Source organism: Argentina silus (assembly GCF_951799395.1).
Source record: "Argentina silus genome assembly, chromosome: 12".
Lineage (NCBI taxonomy): Eukaryota > Metazoa > Chordata > Actinopteri > Argentiniformes > Argentinidae > Argentina > Argentina silus.
The window spans coordinates 15,407,843-15,432,875 of record NC_139666.1 but is presented as its reverse complement, the minus strand read 5'-3'; the positions used below and the strand labels follow the sequence as shown (position 1 = coordinate 15,432,875).

The 25,033-nt window shown below is 45.2% G+C and overlaps 1 protein-coding gene across 5 annotated transcripts in view; it reads right to left on the bottom strand.

The window, feature by feature from the left end:
* Nucleotides 1–186: 186 nt before the first annotated feature.
* Nucleotides 187–25,033, bottom strand: part of LOC310813279 (LIM and senescent cell antigen-like-containing domain protein 1) — a 24,968-nt gene continuing 121 nt past the window's right edge. Inside the window, exons 1-10 of one of the 5 annotated variants that reach the window (XM_083682151.1) lie at nt 24,999–25,033; nt 7,826–7,985; nt 7,143–7,209; nt 6,548–6,668; nt 6,260–6,409; nt 5,269–5,419; nt 4,099–4,191; nt 3,443–3,491; nt 3,234–3,309; nt 187–1,743 (exon numbers count right to left, since the gene is read on the bottom strand). The exon at nt 24,999–25,033 is cut by the window's right edge and continues 121 nt beyond it. In XM_083682151.1, the coding sequence (XP_083538277.1) occupies nt 1,629–1,743; nt 3,234–3,309; nt 3,443–3,491; nt 4,099–4,191; nt 5,269–5,419; nt 6,260–6,409; nt 6,548–6,668; nt 7,143–7,209; nt 7,826–7,985; nt 24,999–25,033 (1,017 nt within the window). In that variant the 3' untranslated portion in view covers nt 187–1,628. Of the gene's footprint in view, nt 1,744–2,526; nt 2,818–3,233; nt 3,310–3,442; nt 3,492–4,098; nt 4,192–5,268; nt 5,420–6,259; nt 6,410–6,547; nt 6,669–7,142; nt 7,210–7,825; nt 7,986–11,045; nt 11,126–17,216; nt 17,658–21,355; nt 21,494–24,998 lie in introns of those variants that run through there. The other 4 variants (XM_083682152.1, XM_083682150.1, XM_083682149.1 and 1 more) reach the window with 4 other exon arrangements.

Sequence of the window (25,033 nt, the reverse complement as noted above, 5' to 3'; positions counted from 1 at the left end):
GAATTTGTGAAAATAAATGTGATCATACATGTACGTATGTTATTTCCACTATTCTTGAAAATGAATGCATTCGAGGAAACAGTATGGTGTCAGTATCAGATAATTTCAGATAAAATAATTGTATTTACATGAAAGTTTATTCAAGCTCTTTATGTTTGCAATTTGAATAAAATGCATGGAGAATCATGGCAAAGCAACACATGTTTATTTCGAAGTCCATTGAATAAAATTTGCATCGGACATCTCACATCTTGGTTTACAAATTAAGCAATACAAATAATAAATTCATCATGCCAAAATTAATGTCACAAGCATTTTACATATAAATAAAAACTTGCCTCAAGCTTTGTTGCTCAAGTAGCCTATGTGAATGTATATTACTGTATATTGTATGGAAAGAGGAGAACCACTCTTGGTTATTTCATTCCCATTAAGCAGTGGAATGTGTAATCTTATCACTCTATGCAAACAAATAGAGTTTAATACTATTATCAACTCAACTAAACTCATGGTTTCAGTGAGGAAATTATCCCTTCCTCCAAGTGTTCAGTTCCACTCTTTAAGAGGATCTAAACCTTGAGGAAGTCAGCATACCACCCTAAGAGGATTGGTTTATTCACATTCCCAACATTAGTCATACATCCTGTTGCATACAATCCATTACAGCATCAACATTTCAACATGTACTGCTTGGACTGCCATATCTTTGGAAAGTCATGATGTAATGCAAGACCAAATCATTTCCAGGCAGACAGCTATTGATTCCATTACTGTAACATAAATATGGGTTGTTTATTTTTTGCATTGTGATTACCAAACATACATTTGCCAAACAAGCCTTTGCAAAGAGTTGGTTGACAGTACATAAAGCGGTATACATTTATTATACATGTGGTAAAAGGTAAAAACAAACATTAGTGTAAATATAACGCATGCACAATGTTGTTATGAGAACACAGAAGCCCTATAGGAGATATACATACAGTACATGTATCGCCACATTCAATTTCATCTTTGGATAGAGTCACGTCTCAATAAATCCTGAAAACATCAAACGACACAGAATTATGTATAGTATCAGTAACATAGCTCAGGTACCAGTCTGTTTCTGTTTGTTTGGTATAACAACAACAAATGAGTTGTCTAAGGCAGGAATAGTCTGGCACTCAGGCTATCAGGTTATCAGTAACATCTTTCTCAATACTGGCATGTACGCTGGTATACAGGTGGGTTTTAAAAGTGAATGGTGAAATGGTATGCTAAAAGATAAATGAAATATATAAGATAAGCATCTCAACATATATACAGTATACAGTATATTCAGATGCTGGCACTAGGCTGAGACTCATCATCCCTCAGTGTAAAACATCCACCGCTGTGTGTTGTCTTGTCCCAGACTACTCAAGGGCTGATTGTCACTACCTGGCAATGATTGAAAGGACGGAAGTACAGTATTTTCAATGTGATTATTATTTTTTCTTTTTTTCTTAACCTAACCCCAACACTCCAAATCAAGAGCCAATATCTACTTGCTCATCAGTTCTGATCATATTGCCTCTATTGTCTGCTCAACCATGGCCATTCAGGGACAACCAGGCTCATGGACCTCCGTCTCTCCGTCTGTCTGTCTACTTTCGTCCAACGGTCTCAGAGAGCTTCTTCAGCCTCTTCTTCAGCTCCAGAGGGAACTTCTCATAGCACTTCTTACACACCGGCTTCATGTCAAACTCCACAAACTTGTTCCTGCAAGCACCAGGGGAAATACATGTTTTAGTGGCTATTAATTAACATAAATTGATGCAAGCAATACCAACCAGTTTAGTGAGCTGCAATGATTAATCATCAGATTATGACTCAACAGTATTTGCATACCTCATACAAATACTTTTACAACTCTGTGGCATGTTTTGTGGAGAATTTTCTTTTGTATGGCCTATATACATTCGCTGTACTGATCCCACTACTGTAATACTTTTCTACTGTAGTATTACACAGCACAGTCCTCTCCTGCTCTTTAAGTACTACAACCCGGCCTGGAGAGAGTTCCTGAGCAGAGCAGATTAGACCTTCTGGGGATCAGGGAGAACACGTGTGGAACCTGCTGGGGCCTCCAGAGATCATACAGCCAACCCAGAGACAGGAAACAATTAGGGCTTTACAGAGACTAGGAGTGTGGGAACAAAGCAGTTTCTTTACTACTGTGAATGATCTGAGGCAAAGCAGACTACTGTACGCCTATCCCATCTGAGAGAAAAGGACTTCCGGATTAGAGGTTACAGCAATGAGTTAAGCCCATAGTGTATCTGCCTCAGAAACGGTTGTTGACAGCACCATTTCCGCCGGAGCTCCTAAATATGGTCAATCAGTGTTGACGCAGGAGCAGTTTAGGCCAGTTTAAAAGTCTTAATGGGCGACTGTTATTACGATCGTTATGGTCTGTAGCTTATCTTTACATCCATCATGTATTTGTTTTTAATTATTCATATTTCATATATAGTTGTCCTCTTTGCCTAGCACTTTCTTTTACTGAGCTGATACGATGGACACATGAAATCTATAATTTAGAGCTAATTTCAATGTAAAGAAAACCATGAAGTAAAAGGAAAAATAGAATGAAAGGAAATGGAAACTAACCAATGAATGGAAAGTGGAAGTAAGGAGAGAGGAAGGAGAAAGGTTTACAGACAGATGGGAGTTTTCTTCTTCTTGTCTTTGGAGTCGCGTTCGCGTTTGGCCAGCCGGCGCTTCATGTCCTCCGGCATGCGCTCGTAGCAGTGTTTACACACTGGCTTCAGATCTACCTCCACAAACTTATCCCTGACAAGGCCAGGTAGAGGAAACGGAGGAGGAGGAGGAAGAAGAGAGGAAAGGGGAGAGAGCAATGAAAATAGAGAAAATAGGAATGACACAGGTAGATGACAGGTTGGAAAACAGATCAAGTAGACACAGTGGAAACGCAGGTAGACACAGAAACAGTGGAAACAAAGATAGACACAGATACAGTGGAAAAACAGGTAGACACAGTGGTAACAGGTACAGTGGAAAGGACAAGGATGACAGACACAGAAGAGGATAGTGGAAGGCTACACTACCCCTAGTTTGAGTTCTCACTCAGTACAACCAGAGTGCCAAAGAAAGCCCAAAATGTCATCAATCAATGATGGTTGGAGATATGACAAGTCTGTGCTTTGACCTAAAGCATGTTTTTCCTGGGTTTGCACAGTCTCACTCACTTGAGGGTAAGCTTGGTGTTGCAGGTGGAGCAGGCGAAGCAATTGACACACCAGGCCTTGTTCAGGGCTGACACCACTGAAACACACAACAGCAGCACACATCAGCCCAGTGGGCACCTTATGTAATTGTTTCAGCAATAAACAACACTACATTGCTGCCTTGCAAACACAACAATAACGTGTAACAATAAGGTGACGTAATATCTCACCATCGCCTTCAATGACCCGGTTGCAGTGGTAGCAGACATCTCCAAACAGCTGTAGGAGGAGAAAGAAGATAGGGTCAGAGAGTGTCTCCTTGTTCACTTTAACATGCAGATATAATGGGCAAGTCTCTCATAGCATTCTAATCGTATGAGCCATGTATACCATGCAATTTAATACATTACAACATATCATATCTGTTCATCTTGTTACAGTACAGACTGATGTTGTTGCATCAGGATCATTAATATTCAAATTTCACTTTCACCACTAGATGACACCAACTGAGTACACTGGAGCGTTACCCTCCCCCATACAGTAAAGAGCTGCATGGACATTGGTTCAGCCTTTGGGTTCCTCATGGGTTTATCATTACATTATTACATATGCTGCATGCAAAGATATCTCAACAACATGCATTTATTCTTCACAGGCTGAAAGGGGCTTATTCAAAGACAAATGCAATGTTTTTTGTAACAGTGGAAATCAGTGCCTAGTTTGATACTGTGTAGCACATGATGATTGTGTGATCCCCTGTTGAGCTTACCAGGCCTCGAGGCTCTCTACTTGTGTTGAGAGACACAAGGCTAATGATAACGACTAGTTCAGACAGAACATACATTACCTGGATGTAGGGAGTCTCTCAGTAAGGGAATGTTACCTGGTTGTAGTGAGTCTCACAGTAGGCCAGTCCTTTGCGTTCGTAGTGGCGATGTCCAAGGAATGGTTTCTCACACTTAGCACACACAAAATGCTGCAAACACACCCACCGCCCCACACAACAGGTTAGTCCAGCCGAGTCAAGATCAATCCAGTTCAGTCCAGACCAGCTCAGTCTCAGATTAGTGTGGAATCAGTGGGCAGCAGCGGGACAGAAGAATGCCCCCCAGTGGAAGCACTCACCCCCTACAGGCAGACAGCAGGGACTCGATACTATACTCTTAATTCAGAGCCATAGATATACTGTGCGTTTCAGTACATCAATGGTTCTGATGAGGCCCTATTTAGTGTTATATGTGACACTTGCCCAACTTCAATTGTGTTCTGACTGACTAACCCATCTGGTACAGTAGGAGCCCTCTGTGTCTGTGAGAGGTGAGTACCAGGGATGTCCAGCAGGGGGCAGAATGCAGCAGCAGCAGAGCTCAGAGCACAGGCCAAAACAGGACAAGCAGTCAAGGTTATCCTAACCTTAACCCCTCACCATGTCAAAGTGCCTCTCACAGTATGCATGGCCCCCGCGCTCGTAATACGGGTGGCCCTGAAATGGACGCTCACACAGAGCACACACATGGTGCTGCAGAGGGAGGGAAGAGAGGAGGAGAAGGACAAAAGACACAGAGGAGAGACGAGACGAGAAGTAGAGGAGGAAGGAGAGAAGCGAGGAGAGTGACAGCAAAGAGGAGGACAGGAAAGAAAGTAGTGCAGATATGAGCAATGAAACGGCAGAGGGAAATAAAAGGGATGATCGCAGAGATGAGACCAGCCGCCAGCACAGGGATAGGACTGACACTATACATATAACAGACTACTTTGAGGGCATCTACTATGAGGGCATCAGAGGGAAAGTAAGATATTTAGGACATAAGTTATTCAGAGAATGACAGTACTACAACAATACAGCTCTTTTCCATCCATGTGCATTATGGCTGTGACAGGAAGTGGAGGGAAGAGTATGGATACAGTATCTATCTACCCTGGTAGCCAGATCTGTTGGTGCTTCATTCAACTCCTCTGTTGTTCATTATCACACCATAACAAAACACAAACAGATCTGGCTAACAGGGTTGGATTTGGTAAGGATTAGGGATATGTCATGGTAATGCCATACCTCCACGTGCCACTGCTTTCCCATGGCGTTGACCACACGGCCCTCGATGGGTCTCCGGCAGGCCCCACAGATGGGCACGCCCATTTTGTCATGGCAGGGCAGGCAGTACAGCTCACCCTTCAGCTCCCTGGCATCAGCAGTCAACTCCTTACTACAGAGAGAGGAGAGGGACAAACTTTACTACAGAGGTAACGGCTCCTTGCTACGGGAAAAAACAAGGGACAACTGATGTCAATGGGTTGGGTGTTTTTTGTGGTGTAGACTGCAGCATGTTTGGAGAGTTTATCATTTTTCAAGACATAAGGACCTAAGGGCCAGAGCTGTGAAGCACTAAAACTGTGGAATGCTTACCACACCTCTATTTCTGTGATATATGTTAGTGTGAGTCACTGAGTCAGCTCATGGACAGGTGTTCCTGTGTGTGTGTGTGTGTGTGTGTGTGTGTGTGTGTGTGTGTGTGTGTGTGTGTGTGTGTGTGTGTGTGTGTGTGTGTGTGTGTGTGTGTGTGTGTGTGTGTGTGAGAGAGAGAGAGAGCTTGTTTCATTTGGCATCCTACAGTGTGCCCCTCTCTGCTTCTTGATCTTAGTGAGTTCTGCTTTATTAGGGGATATTTCTACACACAACCCACAGAGTGTCACAGAGGAGAATGAGATGCCTGGGGAAACATCCTGAACAACTATTAGCCATGTAACTCCAATTCTGGATCATTCAGAGCTGAAGTGAGCTTATTGTCTTCCCTCTCTCCCTCAATCTATCCTCTCCTCCCAAATGTTCACTCCTTTAATCTCCTTTGGCTGACATGCACTGAGCTTAACTCCCCTGAACCCAGTGGAGCCTCTCCCAGCTACAGACAACACACCCCTGCCTGTATAAAGCATATCAACCTAAAACAGCATTCTGACTGTACAGCAGAACTGACTGCACATGTGTAGTGGTTGTGTGAAGGTTGTGTGGAGGTTGTGAAGTGGTTGTGTGGAGGTTGTGCACATACCCGCAGTTGTTGCAGTTGAAGTGGTCAGGGTGGTAGGGGTCATTCTTAAACAGCAGCGGCTGCTCCTCAATGATGGCATGGCACTTCTGGCAGATGTACTTGCCCAGGCCACGGGCCTTCTCACGGTTATGGCACGGACGGCACAGATGTCTGTGGGAGAGTGGCGGGAGGGTGTGAGTAGTACAAACATAACCCCGCATGCTAAAACAAAACCCTGGACTAACACTGATCTGGTGTAATCATGCCCAGGACTAACTCTAGTCTGGTCTAACTCTGGTCTGGACTGACCTGCCAGCGTTCTTGACGAAGCCCACGTCAGCGAGAACAGCCTGGCAGAGGTCGCAGCAGAAGCAGTCAGGGTGCCAGCTGTTATTCATGGCCTTGATCACACGACCAATGATGAACTCCCCTGGGAGAAGGAAGAGGACAGGGAGGAAGTTAAAGACTATTCCGATCCTACTCTCCTTGTGAGAAGTGATTAGGCCTATGTCAGGGAGGAGATACGGATAGTTCTGATGTGGTGAATGTCAATGTCTACAGACCTATTGAAGAGATTTTCAGGCAACAAACCCAAACATTGACCTATCTTCACAATTGGTGGTTAACCTTGTGATTTGTTTACTTATCAGGAGTGTAGAACTTAGGGAACAGTATAACACTGAACGGTAATGTCTACAGCTCAAGGTGAAGGATGCAGCACGGTTATCAAGTAGAGAGAAGACTAAATACAACCTTCACAAAAGAGACAATGAGATTCTAGATGTGTTTGCGGTCAGGATTAAATATAACTTTAAGGAAGTGTTTTACAGCAGTCTTTTGAGCCTGAATGAAATGATATGTTCATTTCCTTCTTTAAGGAATGAAACTGTCCAGCTGTACTCACCACACTGGTGGCAGCAGGGAGCAAACAGCATCTGGAAGTCATGCTCACAGTACTTCCTGCCCTCAAACTGCAGAAAAATACATTGGTTTAAAAAGGTTAAAACATATGACCAAAACATACATACAATGTATGTACAGAACGATGCCGTTGATGTGTGTGTGTGTGTGTGTGTGTGTGTGTGTGTGTGTGTGTGTGTGTGTGTGTGTGTATGCGCACATGCGTGTGTTTTGGCTTTGATCAGAGCTATAAATGTTCTGGTTTATCTCTGGCTCTGGCTTTTGATCTCCCAATGAAGGGAGAGTTCTGGGCTCCCAGGGGTCTGCTGGAGATGCGTCTTGGCCTCCTGTCTGCTCTACCGGGCATTGATCAGTCAGAGAGTGGGATACCAACCAGCCTCTAACAGTCCATTAATGCAGGCCAGCGAAGTGTGTGTGTGTGTGTGTGTGTGTGTGTGTGTGTGTGTGTGTGTGTGTGTGTGTGTGTGTGCGCGCGTGTGCGTGTGTGTTAGAGGGAGGTATCGAACTAGCAGGTATGAAACTTGTCACCCTCTCTTGCTCTCAGCTACAACATAACAAACAAGACAAAAGGCGAGACCAGGCATAATGGAGTTGATTTGGGACGAGGCAACTGTGGAGTGTTGGTGAGAGGGTAAGAGTGAAGATAGGTGAGAGGGAGAGTTCTACCTCATAGAAGAGTCCCTCTGGGAACTGCTGGAAGCACTGGGCACAGACGAAGCACTGCTCATGGTACAGCTCCCCGTTGCTGTTCACTATCTTCTCTGCCGGGGCGAAGCCACTCTTGCAGCGCTCGCACATAGCATTGGCCAGGGCATTGGCCATGTTGCTGTGAGGAGAGGAGAGGAGAAAGGAGGAGAGAGAGAGAGAGAGAGAGAGAGAGAGAGGTAGGAGAAGGAGAGGAGAGTAATCATTCTCTAACCAATACCTAAATATAGGAATGAACAGGTCATATTATAACGTCCCAATGTACACACTGCAGAACTGTTTTCGCAAGGGTTTATCAGCAGCTACACCGCTGCTAAAGAACATTTATCACATAGAGAAAATAATAGTTTCTCTCTGACACAACACCAGCTGGAGCGAGTATTTGGATTCAGGGCAAGGAGAACAGGGTGGGGTACAGTGATGAGAGCTGATATTCTCTCTCACTCACACACGCTCACACACATGCGCACACGTACACACACATGCAAACTTAGACACACGCGCACGCACACACACACACACACACACACACACACACACACACACACACACACACACACACACACACACACACACACACACACACACACACACACACACACACACACAGCCTATTGATTCTCAGGCCTGTTCCCTGGTGTGTTGATCTGGCTCAGCCCATCAGGGAGTCGGGCGATGCAGAGAAAGCTGAGAAATGTATATGTTGTCTTCTGAGAAGCAGGGCGAAGCATCCACTCATCTGTCCTGCATTAACACTGCCGAATCAGCTGAGAGGCAAAAAGTTCTTCAGTCGCATCCACACCCTTAGCGGTGTGTGTGTATACTGTATGTGTGTGTGGCTTAACTGTAGCCAACATTACACAGGCCCTGCCAAGGAACACCAGGTTCAATAACTGTTTAAATTGGAACCGATGATGAGTGTGTGAGAGAGAGACTGTTTGTGTGTGTGCAAAAAGAACAAGTGGAAAAAATGAGTTCAAATAAGGGCATGGCTTTCTTTCAGTACAGTATATCCTATCCTCGCCAATCCCAATCCCACACAGAGAGGCTCAAGGACTACAGTAAATGTCATGGCACTCAATCTGACGACCAGTTTTATTTATTTAGACTCGGTTTCGTGACTTGAACACTTCCACTGCCACTGACACATACTATACCAATACATACAATACTGACCACCAACACCATCAGAGTATTTCTCACTCACAACAAGAACTACAGTGAACTCAATGCACAGAATACGTTGAACAGAAATCCATTTGCATTCAAGTGTTGAAAGAGAGAGGAAAAAGGAGGGGTGGTGGGGGCATTGTGTCTGCTTTGTTTAAAAGGTCAGAATTCCAATGTGTGTCTGGGAGACCATAACACACACACACACACACACACACACACACACACACACACACACACACACACACACACACACACACACACACACACACAACCATGTACGGCCTTCAACAAGCGATACCCTAGTGCATAGTAACTCACATCACCTTCTGCTGGGAATGATCTCTCTCTCTCTCTCTCTCTCTCTCTCTCCTCATCCCTTCCCCTTCTCTACTGAACAAAACAACAACTGCATCCAAACTGTACATCTCACATCTTTTTCACCAATAATCGTAGAAAAGCACCTGACAATAATACAATAAGTGGTCATTGCTCACAGCAGTGACCCAGTACCCTCCAGCATGCCTGGAGCACATGGCCACAAGATGTAAAAAGTGTGAAAGCAGAGGTTCAATCTGGCTGTTCTACAGTACACAGCTATTTTCAGTGTCAGATGTACTGTATAGACGCCATATTGTCAGTGGATGCAGACCCTGGCCTGACATCATACAGACAGACAGCCCTGCCCTGCCCCATGGAACTCTTGGAGGAAGTGACACATCCCTCTAGGCATTTCCACCTCCTGTCTGAGGGCCAGAGACTAATAAGGAGTTGGTGAGTAAGTCATAGAATTTATGGTAGAAACTTTATGAAATGACTTGACAGTTTGACAACGACATTGTGACAGAGAGTGATGCTTCATAAAGGTGGAGGCAGGGTTGTGAACTTCTGACCCCATTTACACAATCCTCCCCCCACCCCCCTGTGTCAACGGTGCTGTTTGTGACTATAAAAGGATCCAGGTTGTCAGCACATGTCTGAGAGAAGACACAGACCTCCACTTCTCTTCTCATCCTTGTCTGCCTGTAGCCACCAGGGCACGTACCAGGGGAGGCTGGTGGAACCAGAAATCAGAGGACAGACCCATGCATTAAAATGAGCCCTCCTCCGATGATTTCCAACTAAACCAGCCTCCACTGACTACTACTATAGAGGAAATGTCAATCACCTATCCTTGATGATAACAACAATGACCAACATAATATGAGTTACAATGCAGTGTGAATGACCCAAAGAGTGATACAATTAATTAATAATGGAGACCCAAAGAGTGATACAATTAATTAATAATGGAGACACAAAATGGCTCTGACGTATATTTAGTCTGTCCTCGTCCCCCTGCCTCCTTCCTGTCTCTCTCACGCACACATACTTCACATGCCTGCTGGTAAATTTTACTTTGCATAACAAACTCCCCCTACACTAAAATAGCCCTCAGTCAACCTCCCAGCCAATGGATACTACCACTCCAGCCACCCGTGAGGCTGGTGACATACAGTAGGTCTTGTAAAACACAAAGCTATAGAGCTTAAGCTAATCAAACTGCTGGTAAGCCTGCTATAATACCAGAATTCTTCACATACCGAAATGTTACGATAAGCTTAGAAAACACAGATCAACCAGTCAATCGAGACTGTATCCCTTTGCACTGACTCTACGACAGAGTTGGTTTAAAGCTCCTGAGGGAATGTTGGATCCAGTCATACACTTTCTCCCGTGCAGTTCATTGATCACTGAAGATTCTATAGATCCATTCCAGAGATCCAGTCAATCCACTCAGTCCTGAGACATAGACACACCCCCAGTCCTCGGGGGAGTAAGTGTTGTGTGTTTCTGCCCTCAAGTTATAAATTATAATTATATATAAATCATTTACTGCAATAAGGTCACCTAGCGAATACTTTTATTATTAAAAGTGAATGAACAAACAGTATGTGGCCGAAGTGGGAATCAACTGGACCATCACATCACCAGAGCCATCTGGCTAAAACCCACTGAGCCACCTACTTACAAGCGGGCGTAGAAGTCACAGAACTCCTTGTAGACTTTGATGTCGCTGCGCCTCCTCTGGGACTTGGAGATGGGCACCTCCGCCTCCCCCCCATCGTCATGACGCAGCCCATTCACCTCCGCGGGGGCAACATCAGGAGCCTCCCCATTCTCCGGGATGGAGGGGGGCATCGACCGGCTCTGAACCTCCATAATACCAGGTACTCCGTACAGTCAGTCCCTGACCCAAACACAGTCCCTGACCCAAACACAGCCCCTAGCCTCCAAACACAACCCGTATCAAACACAGAGCCTAAATCGAGGCAGGACAGGAGCAGTAATCCACAGGGCAGCAGGAGAGTGACTACTCTGACTTCACTGATCCCAGAGTGGAGCGGTCTGTGCACTACCCCTCACACACACACACACACACACACACACACACACACACACACACACACACACACACACACACACACACACACACACACACACACACACACACACACACCCTCCCTCTCTCTCTCCCACTCTCTCACACTCCCTCCCTCCCTCTCTCTATCTCTCTCTCTCTCTCTCTGTGTGTGTTAGGGGTGGGTCACTCTTTCAAATTAAAAGCCCACCCAGATGCCTACTCAGTGTAGACAGAGGTCACTGAGCCAATGGACACACACACACACACACACACACACACACACACACACACACACACACACACAGTATTTGTGCATGCAAGCGTGTAACAGCTGGAGTTGTGAACTCTCCGCTCTCAGAGATCTAACACATGGATCCAAAGTTGTGCAATTCAGTATGTTACACTGGAGAGGAGAAGATCGAGACATGAACTCTGAGAAGTAAAAACAACAACATTGAATACCTAAAAGTAGTTAACAGAAAGTAGAATCTCAGCTTTATTATACTATTTCTTATCTACTGAATAAACACATTGAAATCATTCAAAAATGTAAACAACTCAATTGATCCATATGTGAGTACCACTGGCATTCCTGCTAGCTATAAGGGATGTCTACAGTACCCCATCAAAGCTGTTTATGTGGCTAAACTCATCACATCCTAGTGGTCTACTGCCTCTCCTTAAATTAATGACCACTCCCACAACATCAAAAGGCCAAGAACATAAATCTTTGGGAAAACCCAAATACACATATCTAATTTGTGAGAAAAATACCGGATTTTCCCTCAGTATAGAAACCTATTGGCCATGTTTGAAGATGCAACAACAGCATCTGTCAGTTTGCTCTAAAAGCCTGGGAAGTGAGGAAGGTAAGACAAGGGCTACCCCCATGGCTCCATATCTCAATCTCAGCCAGTGTGTCTCAACCTGGGCTAGGACACGGCTTCCTGACACTGAACCAGGGGTAGCATTTCCTTCTGCTATTCCAGTCTTCTGTATGTTTCCATCATTCCACAAATAGACGCCAAGTATAGTCTCATCTCCAAACTAGGCGCTGGCAGCTGACGCTATGTGCCTGTGTATGTGTGTGTGTGTTTACAGGGTACAGGCCAGCCCTACCTCCCTCCCTGCCCCTGGTTAGAGGGGCTGGTGTGTGACAGACTGCATGTTTTTTTTTTCTCCCTCAGAATACCATTAGCCCTGACACTCCAACTCTTACACCAGAAATCACACTCAATCACTTGTACTTCTAATTCACTGTACAGTACATGTACTCTTGGGTGTCCTCAATGACCTGCTTAAGTAAAAGTCTAAAGGAAGTGCGCCTCTCTCTCTCTCTGATCCCAGGCTCTGACATGGCTGACGTGGTCATGTAAAACAGTGTCTACCAAAAATGTCTGCACAGTGACCCACCTAAATCCTTTTGAATGTTCTGTTAACCCAGCTCCCCTCAACAAAACAACATCTCAAGACTAGCCACAACTAGGTTCAACTAGAGACTGGCCACCACCTACCACTGAGCCCCAACCAACCATAGAAACTGGTGTGGAGTGACAGGACAATGGGGCGAGGGCGGGACCAAAACAGGAAACACACAAGGCACCCTCCCTGATTACAGCCTACTGATTACTTCTGAGAAGAAGAGAGGAAAAGAGGAGAGGAACACCAGTGAGCAGTGAGCGTAGAGAAATCAAAACATGACAAAAGAAGAGGGACTGTCTCCATTTGATCATGCCTTTGTCATTCAGGACCCAGCCAGCCTATTCTTGACTACCACTGTTTACATTCCACAACAACAGGTGGAGCTAACAGAGACAGGGTAGTCTCTCTCTCGCACACACTCTCTCTCTCTCTCTGTTACTCCCCCTCACTCTCTCTGTTTCTCCCTCTTTCTCTCTCTCTTGGACCAGTCTTCCGGTATACAGAATAGAAGACAAGGCGACCGTTCAACTTCAACACAGTAAGACTGTTATCAAGTGCTGTGTGATACGGTGGGATAGTGTTGTTACAGTGAGGAGAATGTGTGCAGTATAGTATGCATTATAGAAGTTACAATCGTAAACAGTGAATTTTGCATGACTTGAGCGACTTGACATGACTTGACATACGATTCTGACCATGACTGGTTTTATGTTTGGTGACACCTGATCTGGACAAGGTAAAAATACAACACTGAACTGGGACAGTGTCAAAGGGTCACTGGTGGGGTGCTTAGTGGCGTAGCACACTAATGCGCATACCACGTAATCGCAAGGTTCCTGGTTCGATTCCGACCCTCGACATGTCTTGCATGTCATCCCTCCTCTCTCTCTCACCCATCCTTCTTGTCAATCTCTACTGTCTCTATCCCAATAAAGCAAAAATGCCTTAAAAACATATAAAAAAAAAAAATAAAAAAAAAAGGGACACTGTTACACACACATAATAATAAAGCAGGCCAAACAGCATGGAGCACCGTGCGCCTAAAAATGGCCACAGCGACAGAGGAGCATCCTCCAGGGTCATTCATCTCAGCCTACAGGGTAACACTGCCATCCAGGGTCAGTAAAAGCAAACTGAAGCAACAGGGTGTACAAACAAATATAGCATACTGTATGATTAAGAACTGGATACTTTATTGTTACCTTTGAGAGTTCATTTTACAGCTGAACTGTACTATAAGTGAGATACAGAGTGTTTGTGTGTTGAGGTGGGGAGAGGCTTTAGATGGGTTTAGTTCAGTATTGACATAAGTAATCACATGCAAAGATAACACACACACCTCTAAAAGCTTGACTAAGCCTTTGCTTTGAGGGGCTTCTCTCTCTTTCACGTCTCCTACTTGGGCATGTAAACTAACACAGGTCGTAGATGCTGACTATCTGACAGAGGCTAGAAGGTGTCAGCTCTTTTCTTTGATGCTGAGCCATCACAACAGTCTCTTTGGATGGTGTGTTTGTTGAGTGCATGGTATAAGTACACACATACAGTTCTGGTCTCACAACACACAAAAACACTGCTGAGTTTATCTGTCTGTCTGTCTGTCTGTCTGCCTGTCTGTCTGTCTGTATGTGTATCCGGAAGGCTGTCTGGTCGTCCGCCTGTCCGCCTGTCTTTCAGTCCGTCTGTCTGACCATCATGTGCTTGTCAGTATCAGTGAGGATTGTAACATATTAATCGTCCTTTTTTTAACAAAAACAACTCAAACTATGTAAAAACACATTCTTGGACATGTCTAGTAGAGTGAAGTGAGCTGAGAGGACTGGTAGGAGAGAGAGCCAGCTGGGTGTGTGGACTGACACTCCTCCAACAACTAGGAGACAGCAGGAGCCATGATACTCTCTGCTCTCTCTCCTCTCAGACTTTCACATCATGTCTTAATCGTTTAGGGTGGAATACAAACTTTGACTGTCACGTAGCCTAATTCATGCATTGTTCAATCAATTACAGATTTGAGCAAAACAAATAAAATCATCATCAGTCATGAATCAGAAGTGTAAATAATGATGATAGGACGTTTCCTGTGGGTGAAATAGTGCAGCTGCAGTCTCTTATTGCTCAAGCAACAGCATGTTGTGTACTTCAGGGCAGGATACCACTACCTCAGGCTCTCCAAGGCCCTCTGAAGACACCAGAACCCATTCAAGTCTCTCCCTGACTGCTATGCTTTAGCCATGCTACACCTGGCCCTCTGAGCTCCCCCAGGCTCCTCTACGCCTCAGCTCAGTCAGTGGAGAAACAAGGCTGTTATGTAACGTCCGGGGATAACTCATCTCACAAACCTCGGAACAGAACACAGAACCAGCCGGAAACTATGCTCTCTAAACATTTCACAACAAATAGACTGAATCATCATGGCATTCTGGCATCTCTCCTCTTATCACTGACTTGAAATAAGACCTTCTGAGAGAGGATTGAGGAGAGGCTGGTCTGAGAGGATCCATTACATCATCTATGACTATCTTTTTCAAAACTAGACGTAAGCTTGCTTTAGGTTTTCACTTTTCAGTCCTGTGCGCCTGTGTGACAGAATATGTGTTTAGTTCTGATACCAATCTAAATCACAGTAAAGTACTCTGTACTTTGCCCTCAGAGCCGCAGGACAGTGCTGACTGCTGACAGGTATATTACTCAGGTTTCTAAGACAACACTGAGGCAGTTGGAGCTAGAGCTGGGTAAACACAGTTCAGCCTGGGCAGAGAGAGAAAGAGAGAGTAGAGTAAACCATAGAAATGAATGAAGATAAAGGATGAAAGATCATACAGGCTAATGCTAACACTAACACTATGCTACAGAGATGATGGATATCCTTGAACCTTATCCTTATTTCCATGGTTTCTGACACTAGCAACAGTCTGGAGTCTGAACCACAGACCAGCACTCACACTAACCAAACAAACCTTGCTCTCCTTCTCCACTGTGTCAACAGAAACTATGGCAACTGAGGAATAAGGTCTGCTTTAGCAAAACATGCTATACACTTTAGCCAAGTTGGCCTCTTCATGCACACATGAAGTGCATGTTCCTCCCTTTTCTTTTCTTTGTTTCCTATGCCCCTTTGCCCTTCAGTACGGCCCTGACTTTCCTTTTCCTGCTGAGGGAGAGGAGGATATGAGGGAATCACTATGGTTAGGGACACTACGTATCAGGGACACTCAATCGTCAAGTAGCAGGGACAAACCAACCAGAGGTAGTCACAGTAAAAAAAGAAAAAAAATGATCCATCGACAGCTCATGTTGCTGAGCTTGCATTTCACTTCAGTGGATCATGTTTGGCAGTAGTGAATGCAGATTTGTGTGTGTGTGTGTGTGTGTGTGTGTGTATGTGTGTGTGTGTGTGTGTGTGCGTGTGTGTGTGTGTGTGCGTGTATGCGCACATGTGTGTGCGTGTGTGTGCGTACGCGTGAGCAAGAATATCAACTCTCATCACTCATTTCCATATCAGCGAGAGAGAATATCAGCTCTCATCACTCACACACTGTGTGTGTGTGTGTGTGTGTGTGTGTGTGTGTGTGTGTGTGAGATACAGATGTAGTGTGTGGTGTGTGTTCTCTGTTCTCTGCGGCAGTGTCTGTCCCGCTAAGGTCACCTCTAAAGAGCTCTCTGCATTCCTGACATTTCAGCCCTCTAATCAAGGGCGGACAGCCCAACACACACACACACACACACACACACACACACACACACACACACACACACACACACACACACACACACACACACACACACACACACACACACACACAGACACACAGACACACACATACAGACAGAGAGAGAGAGAGAGAGACAGAGAGAGAGAGAGACAGAGACACCTTCATTTCAAACTCAAAAGGAGTGCCATGCTGAGTGATGAACAGTATGTTTTGACAACAGTGTTGCAAATGTCAGTAACAATCACAGCATACGAAAACCACAGCCTCAGACACTTTCTTCACCTCACTGTGTTAGAGCTACATACTGTACTTTACAGAGGGCTCCTACTGAGCCACATCTCCCCCCCCCCCCCCCCCCCCGTCAAAACCATCCACTCCACACAGGCCAGCCTCTGTGGCTCTCTGCGGCAGCTACCTGATGCTAATGGACCATGACTTCCCCTGAGGAACAGGCTAACCTATCTCTAACCATCCCCTAGTACATTACATGAGCTGACCCGCTGCCTGTTACTAGCCTGGTCAAACACGAGAGAGAGAGAAAGAAAAAGATGTGTATGTATGTATATATATATATATATATACAGAGAGAGATATAGAGAGAGAGAGAGAGAGAGAGAGAGAGATATAGAGAGAGAGGGCTCACCTCAGGCCGTCTCTGGCTAAACTGCCATAGCTGTCAGGTCTCTCCTGCCTGCGTCTGTACAGGTCAGAGTTAGACAGCTCCTTCAGCCTCAGAGCGTTCATCCCTCCTTCCCCTTCCTCTGCTCCCTTCCTTTCCTTTCCTCGGTCAGAGCGAGGAAATACAGTCACAGTAGTCCTCCACACGGAAACACAGTCACAATGGTCCTCCAAGTGTGTGTGTATGTGTGTGTGTGTGTGTGTGTGTGTGTGTGTGTGTGTGTGTGTGTGTGTGTGTGTATGTGTGTGGTCAGTCTCAGCTCTCCACTGCTGAAAAAACACCCCTGACCCCCACCAGCCTCTTCTCCTAGCCCAGTACAGGATCTCACACCTGGGCAGCTCTCAGCAGATCAGTCCCCTCTCTCTCCTGGAGCAGCAGGCTAGTACATTCCACACTCCCTCTCTCTCTCCCTCCCTCTCTCTCACACACACCTCCAGGGCACACACCCAGAGGAATGACCTACACACACAGGGGAGTGGCTCTGAGCCAGCACACCTATCGGCTCCTTGCCCCACCCCCACCTCAGGGCAGGTAAACAAGAACCTCACAGAAAGCACGAGAAAGTGGGGGAGAGGTAGAAGCGAGAGCAGAGAGGGAAAGAGAAAGAGAGGCCACTTCTGCAGTGTCCTGGTCTTGTCCTGGTCTTGTCCTGGTCTTGTGCTGCACACTTTTACTCCCCCACTTCTTCTCTCGCTTGTTCTCTCTCTCTGTATGTCAGCGAATGAGGACACTCCTCTCTCTGATAGGATATCAGTGTCCTCTCTCTCATCCAGCAATGAGAGAGAGCGAGAGAGAGAGAGAGAGAGAGAGAGAGAGAGAGAGAGAGAGAGAGAGAGAGTCAGAGAGAGACATTCAACATGGCGGCTGGCTTCTGTTGATAAGCAGTATAGTTGTCTATCTAATCTCTCTGTGGTCTACTTGGTCCAGTCTGATGCCAGAGAGGGTGGAGGTTGGCTTTATTTCCTCTATGGTACTATCTGTGGTGTTTGCTTTCCTGCCCATTGTTCTCCCTTTGTTCTAACCGTAGAAATATGACTGAGTGTGCTCCCTCAATTAGAGCTACAGACCATTCATCTCACTTCAATGGCACGGGCTGCCAGGATACCGGCACTCATAAATATCAACTGGGGTGCACTACCCTTTACACATTACACACACCTTGTCTAAGGACTATTATATAACATAAGTTATCTTATTCTATCAGATTTCATATTTCCTAAGATACCAACAGTCTCATGTCGTCTCAAGATTCCAAACTAACTGTTAATAACTGATCCTATCCTCTGTGTGTTTCACACCCTCACAGCACATTCTTTACCCTCCACACTGAACTCTTCACACCGTGAACCCACCCCTCTCTCTCTCACACACACACACACACACACACACACACACACACACACACACACACACACACACACACACACAGTGGTGTGATGACAGAGTGATGGCAGCCTGTCCTCTCCCACACGCCTACCCTTTCCTGTTTGTGACTGCAGCAGATATGTCACACGCCCAAAACTTCACCATCATCACACCAACAGCAACGTTTCTACCATCAGTAAAATACATTGAAAAGGCTAATCTTAGAAAGATGTACAAGCTGTTCATTGCTTTTGTTGCAATATAATGCCTAGAATCCTCTCCAGAAATCTTTGTTTAAGAGTCTCCATGTTGTTGTGAGTTGACACTCCCTCCCATGGAGCAGCACTCTCAGCCAGACAGGCCAGCAGAACAGTGTCAGACCCACCAGGCTTCCTCCCTCATGTGAAGGGCAGACAGAGAGAGTGAGAAAAAGATAACAGTGTGTGTCTATGGGCGGGGGGTCCACACACAACCCCAGAGTCCACCCTCCAGACACCTCTCTCCCCTTCCCCATCTCTAACCATCAGAGAGAGAGGGTTACATCACCACTACAGCTCTACAGTCCCAAATAACTTAGTACAAACTGCCAGCCAGACAACATGCTATAAGGCTTCCAATGAGGACGCTGTATGAAGAGTGTCTGTGTTGTCTGAGCCAATGGCCCTGTGTACTTCCCACCAACCTACCAGAGACCCGCCCATTACTGCCAGACCCTGATCAAAGGTCCTACACAAGGACCTGTGGTGTCACAACAAACAGGGAGGAATCGTCGCAAACTGGAGACAAACAAACACACAAGCAGACAGGAACGGAAAGAACATAAATAGAAGTCTTAACAGAAAAGGAGATACAGGGAGATCCTGAACACAATGACTTACCAAATGGAAGAAAATTAATACCTGATAAAGTGATATACTTGCCATTCACTCAGGGTTCAGCAAGATCTGAAGCTAGGTAAAAAAATACTGTGTGTGACAGTTTAATATTGTTCCTCTTGTGGGAGTATTATTGGCTAATACAGAGAAGGAAGTATGTGTGTGTGTGTGTGTGTGTGTGTGTGTGTATGTGTGTGTGTGTGTGTGTGTGTGTGTGTGTGTGTGTGTGTGTGTGTGTGTGTGTGTTTGTGTGTGTGTGTCAGAAATATTCATGCCCTGAGGAGAGTTCTGTCTCTGAGAATACACACCCAGAAGCTTTTATCTTCGACAGCTTGTCATAACCTGTTCAACATTCCGCACCGCTGTGAGTAGTGTGAAACACGCAAACACACACACACACACACAGGCAAGCAATGAATATGAAATTCATGCTAGAACACAACTATTACATTTATACGACAGGCCAGCTGCAACAGGCTCTAAATAAAATATGGTTTGAAAATACTGTGGTGCTGGCTGTCATATGATAATTGCAGTACTCATCATGAACTGTAGGACAGTTCCACTTATAAATCACACAAAAAGTTACAATGAGTGTATTCTCCTGTTGCATGAGATGTGAATAGAGACATGTTGTGCAGCCAAAACCGCAACATAATCCCCAGAGGCGGAGAGACTAGATCACCAGCTGGGTATGATAATGAATGTGTTAAGTGACTTGATACTAAATTGAGGTATGCACTGAGGAATGTGCTGAGTGGTTGGAAGGTAGAGCTCTGTGTTTTACACTCACACACACACACACACGCACGCACACACGCACGCACACGCATAGCCCAAACTGAAATCAAAGTGGGGCTCCTCCATCTCTCCTCTGTAGCCTGCAGGTTGCTCTAAACTACTGGTTGTTTTGAAGCCACAACATTCCAGTCCCAATCCTGCTCAGTTTACAGTTTGATTTCTGAAGACAAAGTGTCTGTGTCTAAATAAAGTCTTAAAAAAAAAGTCCTATTCAGAGACTGATGATAATTTGATCCTTACACTGGTTTAACAACTGGTACCATTGGTTGGCTAAATATTTGACATCCTTGTTCAGTCAGGTATTCTCTAAAAAGCAAAAAAATCTGCAGAAAATGTGTCCCCTGAGGACCGAAGATGGGAACCAAGGGTTATAGCCTAAATGTGGTTTAAGCCCAAATTCCAGTCACTTAAATTACCTTTGGTTACAAAACTACCTGCAATCTGATACATAGACGGTGTTAGAGTGTTTTTACTGAAATCGTAAGCCAAAGGAGAAAAGATGACTGATCTTACAAAGTAGTCCTGTAACATAGGAATTCACTGCCACTCTCTGGACATTAACGGTACTGCAGCCTTTCTAGACAAAACTGTAACTGCAACCCTTGTGAGGTTAATTGCAACTGCAGCCTTTCAGCGTTAAAACGTGTTAAAGTGTTGAAATGCACTTTACAAACAGCAAAAATCGGCTTAAATTCCCCTAAAATTCTGAAAATGGAATGAAAAGAAAGTAGGCTCAACAAAAAATGTTATGAGGAAGTTAAAGTGTAGTCATCCTTGACAGTTGAAAGAAGAAGTATGTTTCACTGCAGTTATTAATACTGTATTGCTATTATAGGGTATACAGTACTACTGGTCTGTTGAGCTGCAATCCAATGAATACTCTGATACTTGGCATAAAAAGTTATTTATGCTTATTATTTATTTATTGTTATTTATCCAGCTTGAGAACAGAACATATCAGTACATAAAGGACACACCAACATATTCTCCTCTTAATGCAAGTGTAATTTAAATAAGCCTAACGTCATCTCTTCAAGAATACAGTAAATATGCATGTCTTACCAAACTCTTGTGCGAAGCAGGAGCAAGGTGTCTGCTGTACTGTCCAGTTATAGCCTCTGTCACTGCTAGTGTCACTTCTACTGTAGCTAGTGGATACTGCTGCTGTCTCTGTTACGACTGTCATTGCTGCTATCTGCTTGGCCACATCACTTCCTGTGTGGTGGCTGGCTGGGATGAACCTTGCTGCTTGTGGATCAGGCTGTTGACTGTTGACTCACAGGCTGTCATTAGGGTGAAGGGTGCTGCTGACTGCATGGCCCTAGCCTCAGCCCTCAGTCCCCCAGCCCCAGCCTCAGCCCTCAGTCCCCCAGCCCCAGCCTCAGCCCTCAGTCCCCCAGCCCCAGCCCCAGCCCTCAGTCCCCCAGCCTCAGCCCTCAGTCCCCCAGCCTCAGCCCTCAGTCCCCCAGCCCCAGCCCCAGCCCCAGCCCCAGCCCCAGCCTCAGCCCCAGCCCCAGCCCCAGCCCCAGCCCCAGCCCCAGCCCTCAGTCCCCCAACCCCAGCCCCAGCCCTCAGTCCCCCGGCCACACAAAATAGGCTGAGGGTAGCCACAGTAGGCTGTAGCTTCATCCACATGGTCATAGTAAGGGCAGTACTATGAGTCAGTGGAGTAACGTGGTTAGGGGTGGAGTAGGCTGTGTCATACTACTAAACTAAACTGACCGTATACTATGTGAAAGGCTAGGACCGTCTGGTTGTGGTTAGGAGTATACTGTTTATGACCATATTGGGTAGCATGATGGATCTGCATGTCCCTGGAAGATGGCCTGGTCTGGGAAGACCATCATATCCTGTTGCACATTCTCTGGCTTTGTAATGGTGAGGTAGAAGTTAGCTTTACTGCTAGATGAGTGGCACACTGAAGGGATCAAGACTCTGTACTACACAGTACAACGTTCTGTCGTTCTGATAACTGTGAGGTTTTTACATCTGATCCTATAAATATGCATTTATTACATTATGTCTCATTCTCCACAATGTAAAATCAAATCTTAACTGTAATGCGTTTAAAGAGAGAGCCAGATCTTGTGCAGCAGCCAACATGTAGAGCAGCTACATCAGCTCACCACTCAGCTGAAACAACACTGGCCAAACCGTCATTCTCAGGTTCTATGCAGAGAGGAGAAACGATAATCATCCTCCGCACCAGTGGTTTCAAACTGGCTGCTGATTAGTTCTGGGCTGTGGCTAAAGGCTCAAGTCCTGGCAAGAAACTATTATTTTGTCTTTATTCTGTGTGTCACAGGAAATTTCCAGAAGCTTTTGGTTGGTTACAGCCAGAACGACAGCTCCTAGTATTTCACCCCTGCTATTGTCTGCTATGTCCACCAGAGGGTGCTGTATATTTGTAACCAATTACAGACACACACAAAAACTCCTTGCAATATTAAAGGGGTTATAAAGTAACACTATGTACACCTGAATCATATACAAGTATGGCTATGTTGTACAGTTACCTGTATACCACCTGTAGATAAGGATCTCCAGTGGACATAAGGTAGTGGCACAGTTAACAGTTGAGTAATAAAAAATCTTCCGCCGTAGATTGAAGACCCATCTCTTCAGGCTACATCTTAACTGTCCCTCCTAAAGACCTCTTCATCCCCACTACCCCCCAGTGCAAGTTTCTCTCCTGTAAATAAAAAAAATAAAATAATAATAATAATAATAATTCTTCCTTCTTCTAGCATTGTGACTGCAAAAAGCCCCTGGTCCTACCATAGATTACTTTTTCTTATGATGACTGATGGATAGATGATTCACTTACTTAGACAAATGTATTTGTTGTAAGTCGCTTTGGCTAAAGGCGTTTGCTAAATGCCAAAAATGTAAATGTAAATGTAAATGTAAATCGGTAATACGGCCAGGGCTGGGGTGGTCCCACACACTTAAGCATTGTGGTGACCGTCCTTTTCACTGAGAGATGAATGTGACAACTCAAATGTGAGCACCTTGATTAAACATACATCAAGACAAAGTTATGTACTGCTCCTGAGAGCGACAGAGAGGCTGGGGATCCTGGTAAGCTGTAGTTGTGTCAACAGTCTGGAATCAGTATTTAAATCTTTTCAGACTTAAGCCCTTAAAAGGCTCTTGCTGGCTCTGAGTATCCTGGCTAGTATCTCTACACTGTATGTGAGAGCTTCTATTCTACCATTGTCAAGGTCAAAGTAACTTACTTGAGAACTGTAGCAAAGCAGCATTTGTACCCTGAAATTCCAAGAGAGAACTGAATATTAAACATTTGACTACCAAGTTACCGGCCCCAGGATACGTTTCAGGAAATAGTTCCTACAGAAAGACAAAATGTACATGGACACGCACGCACGCACGCACGCACGCACGCACGCACGCACTGTAGGCCTATGTGTGAGCTATGTGTGTGTCTGTCCTGCAATAAGTAACTATAATGTGTCCAGTGTTGCTCTGGGAAAGAGCCATGTATTTATATAGCCATTCTTGGTCAGGGCGGGGCACAGAGGGGAGAGGTCTCAGGAGGCTGGAAGGACATCCGCTCTCCTCACCATCTCTCTCTCTCTCTCTCTCTCCACCATCATCCTCCTCATCACAACCCCTCTCTCTCTTTTCATCTCTGCTCTCCTCACATCAATCCCTCTCTTCATCCCACACACACCCACCACTACCCCCACCCCCTCCCTCTCCCCTGTTCCCTCTCCATGACCCTGCCTCCTCTGTCCCCACCGGGATAGGGATAGACACACAGGAACCTAAGGGCAGGAAGTTATCTCTTCAGAGAGAGTATGGGGACTAGCAATGCTGGGTGTGCACATGGCATCACATGTGTGTGTGTGTGTGTGTGTGTGTGTGTGTGTGTGTGTGTGTGTGTGTGTGTGTGTGTGTGTACCCAGGGCTGTGTGTGGCCTGGTGAACTAGTGCAGGGGAAAACAGTTTCCTTCCTGATAGGAGCTCTGATTGTGGTGATAGCCTCACAGCACTAATCAGCTAATGAACAGCACACACACACACCCACACACACACTGGGGTGGCAATGAGAGGTCAGGGGTTAGGGTTTAGAGGTTGTTTTTTTCTGGTCTTCAATGGGTGAAAACTCCATTAAACTGAAGATTTACTCATCTATTAAACCATAATTGGACTGACCTATTAGTGAGCTTTTATGGAGTTACAATGTAATACATCCTGAGACATCATTTTGACTTTGCCAAACTATGCACGCCCATCTTCAACATAAACATAAACTCTCAGTTTTGCTGTTTTAAAACATCCTGTTTTGTTTATTTTTGGTCCAAGTCGCATTTCGGATGTACAAAACAGTCTCTATTGAATGTGTGCTTCTCCTTCATTATTATGAATAACTAATGAGACGCAGATCGGCCCACTATGATTGGCTACTTTCTTAGTGACAATTATCTGTTGGTAGTTATGCTGTCACTGTAAGCCTAATTATGGAGTAGTTCTCTAGGCCTACTGTAAACAAAGTAATTCATTTACTGTTTTGCGCAACACAATGCCTCGCAGACGGACAAGGAAACGGATCATTACGCAAGCAAACTCAACAGGCGGCAGTTGTTTGTCTAGCGCCAACACTGCAAAGAATTTCAGATTTTCCCACCCTTATGATTGACGTTTAACCCGATCATTCAATTGTATTCTGTAGACTACTTACCCGTTGCCATTCGTCATTTCTGCAACCCCCAGCAT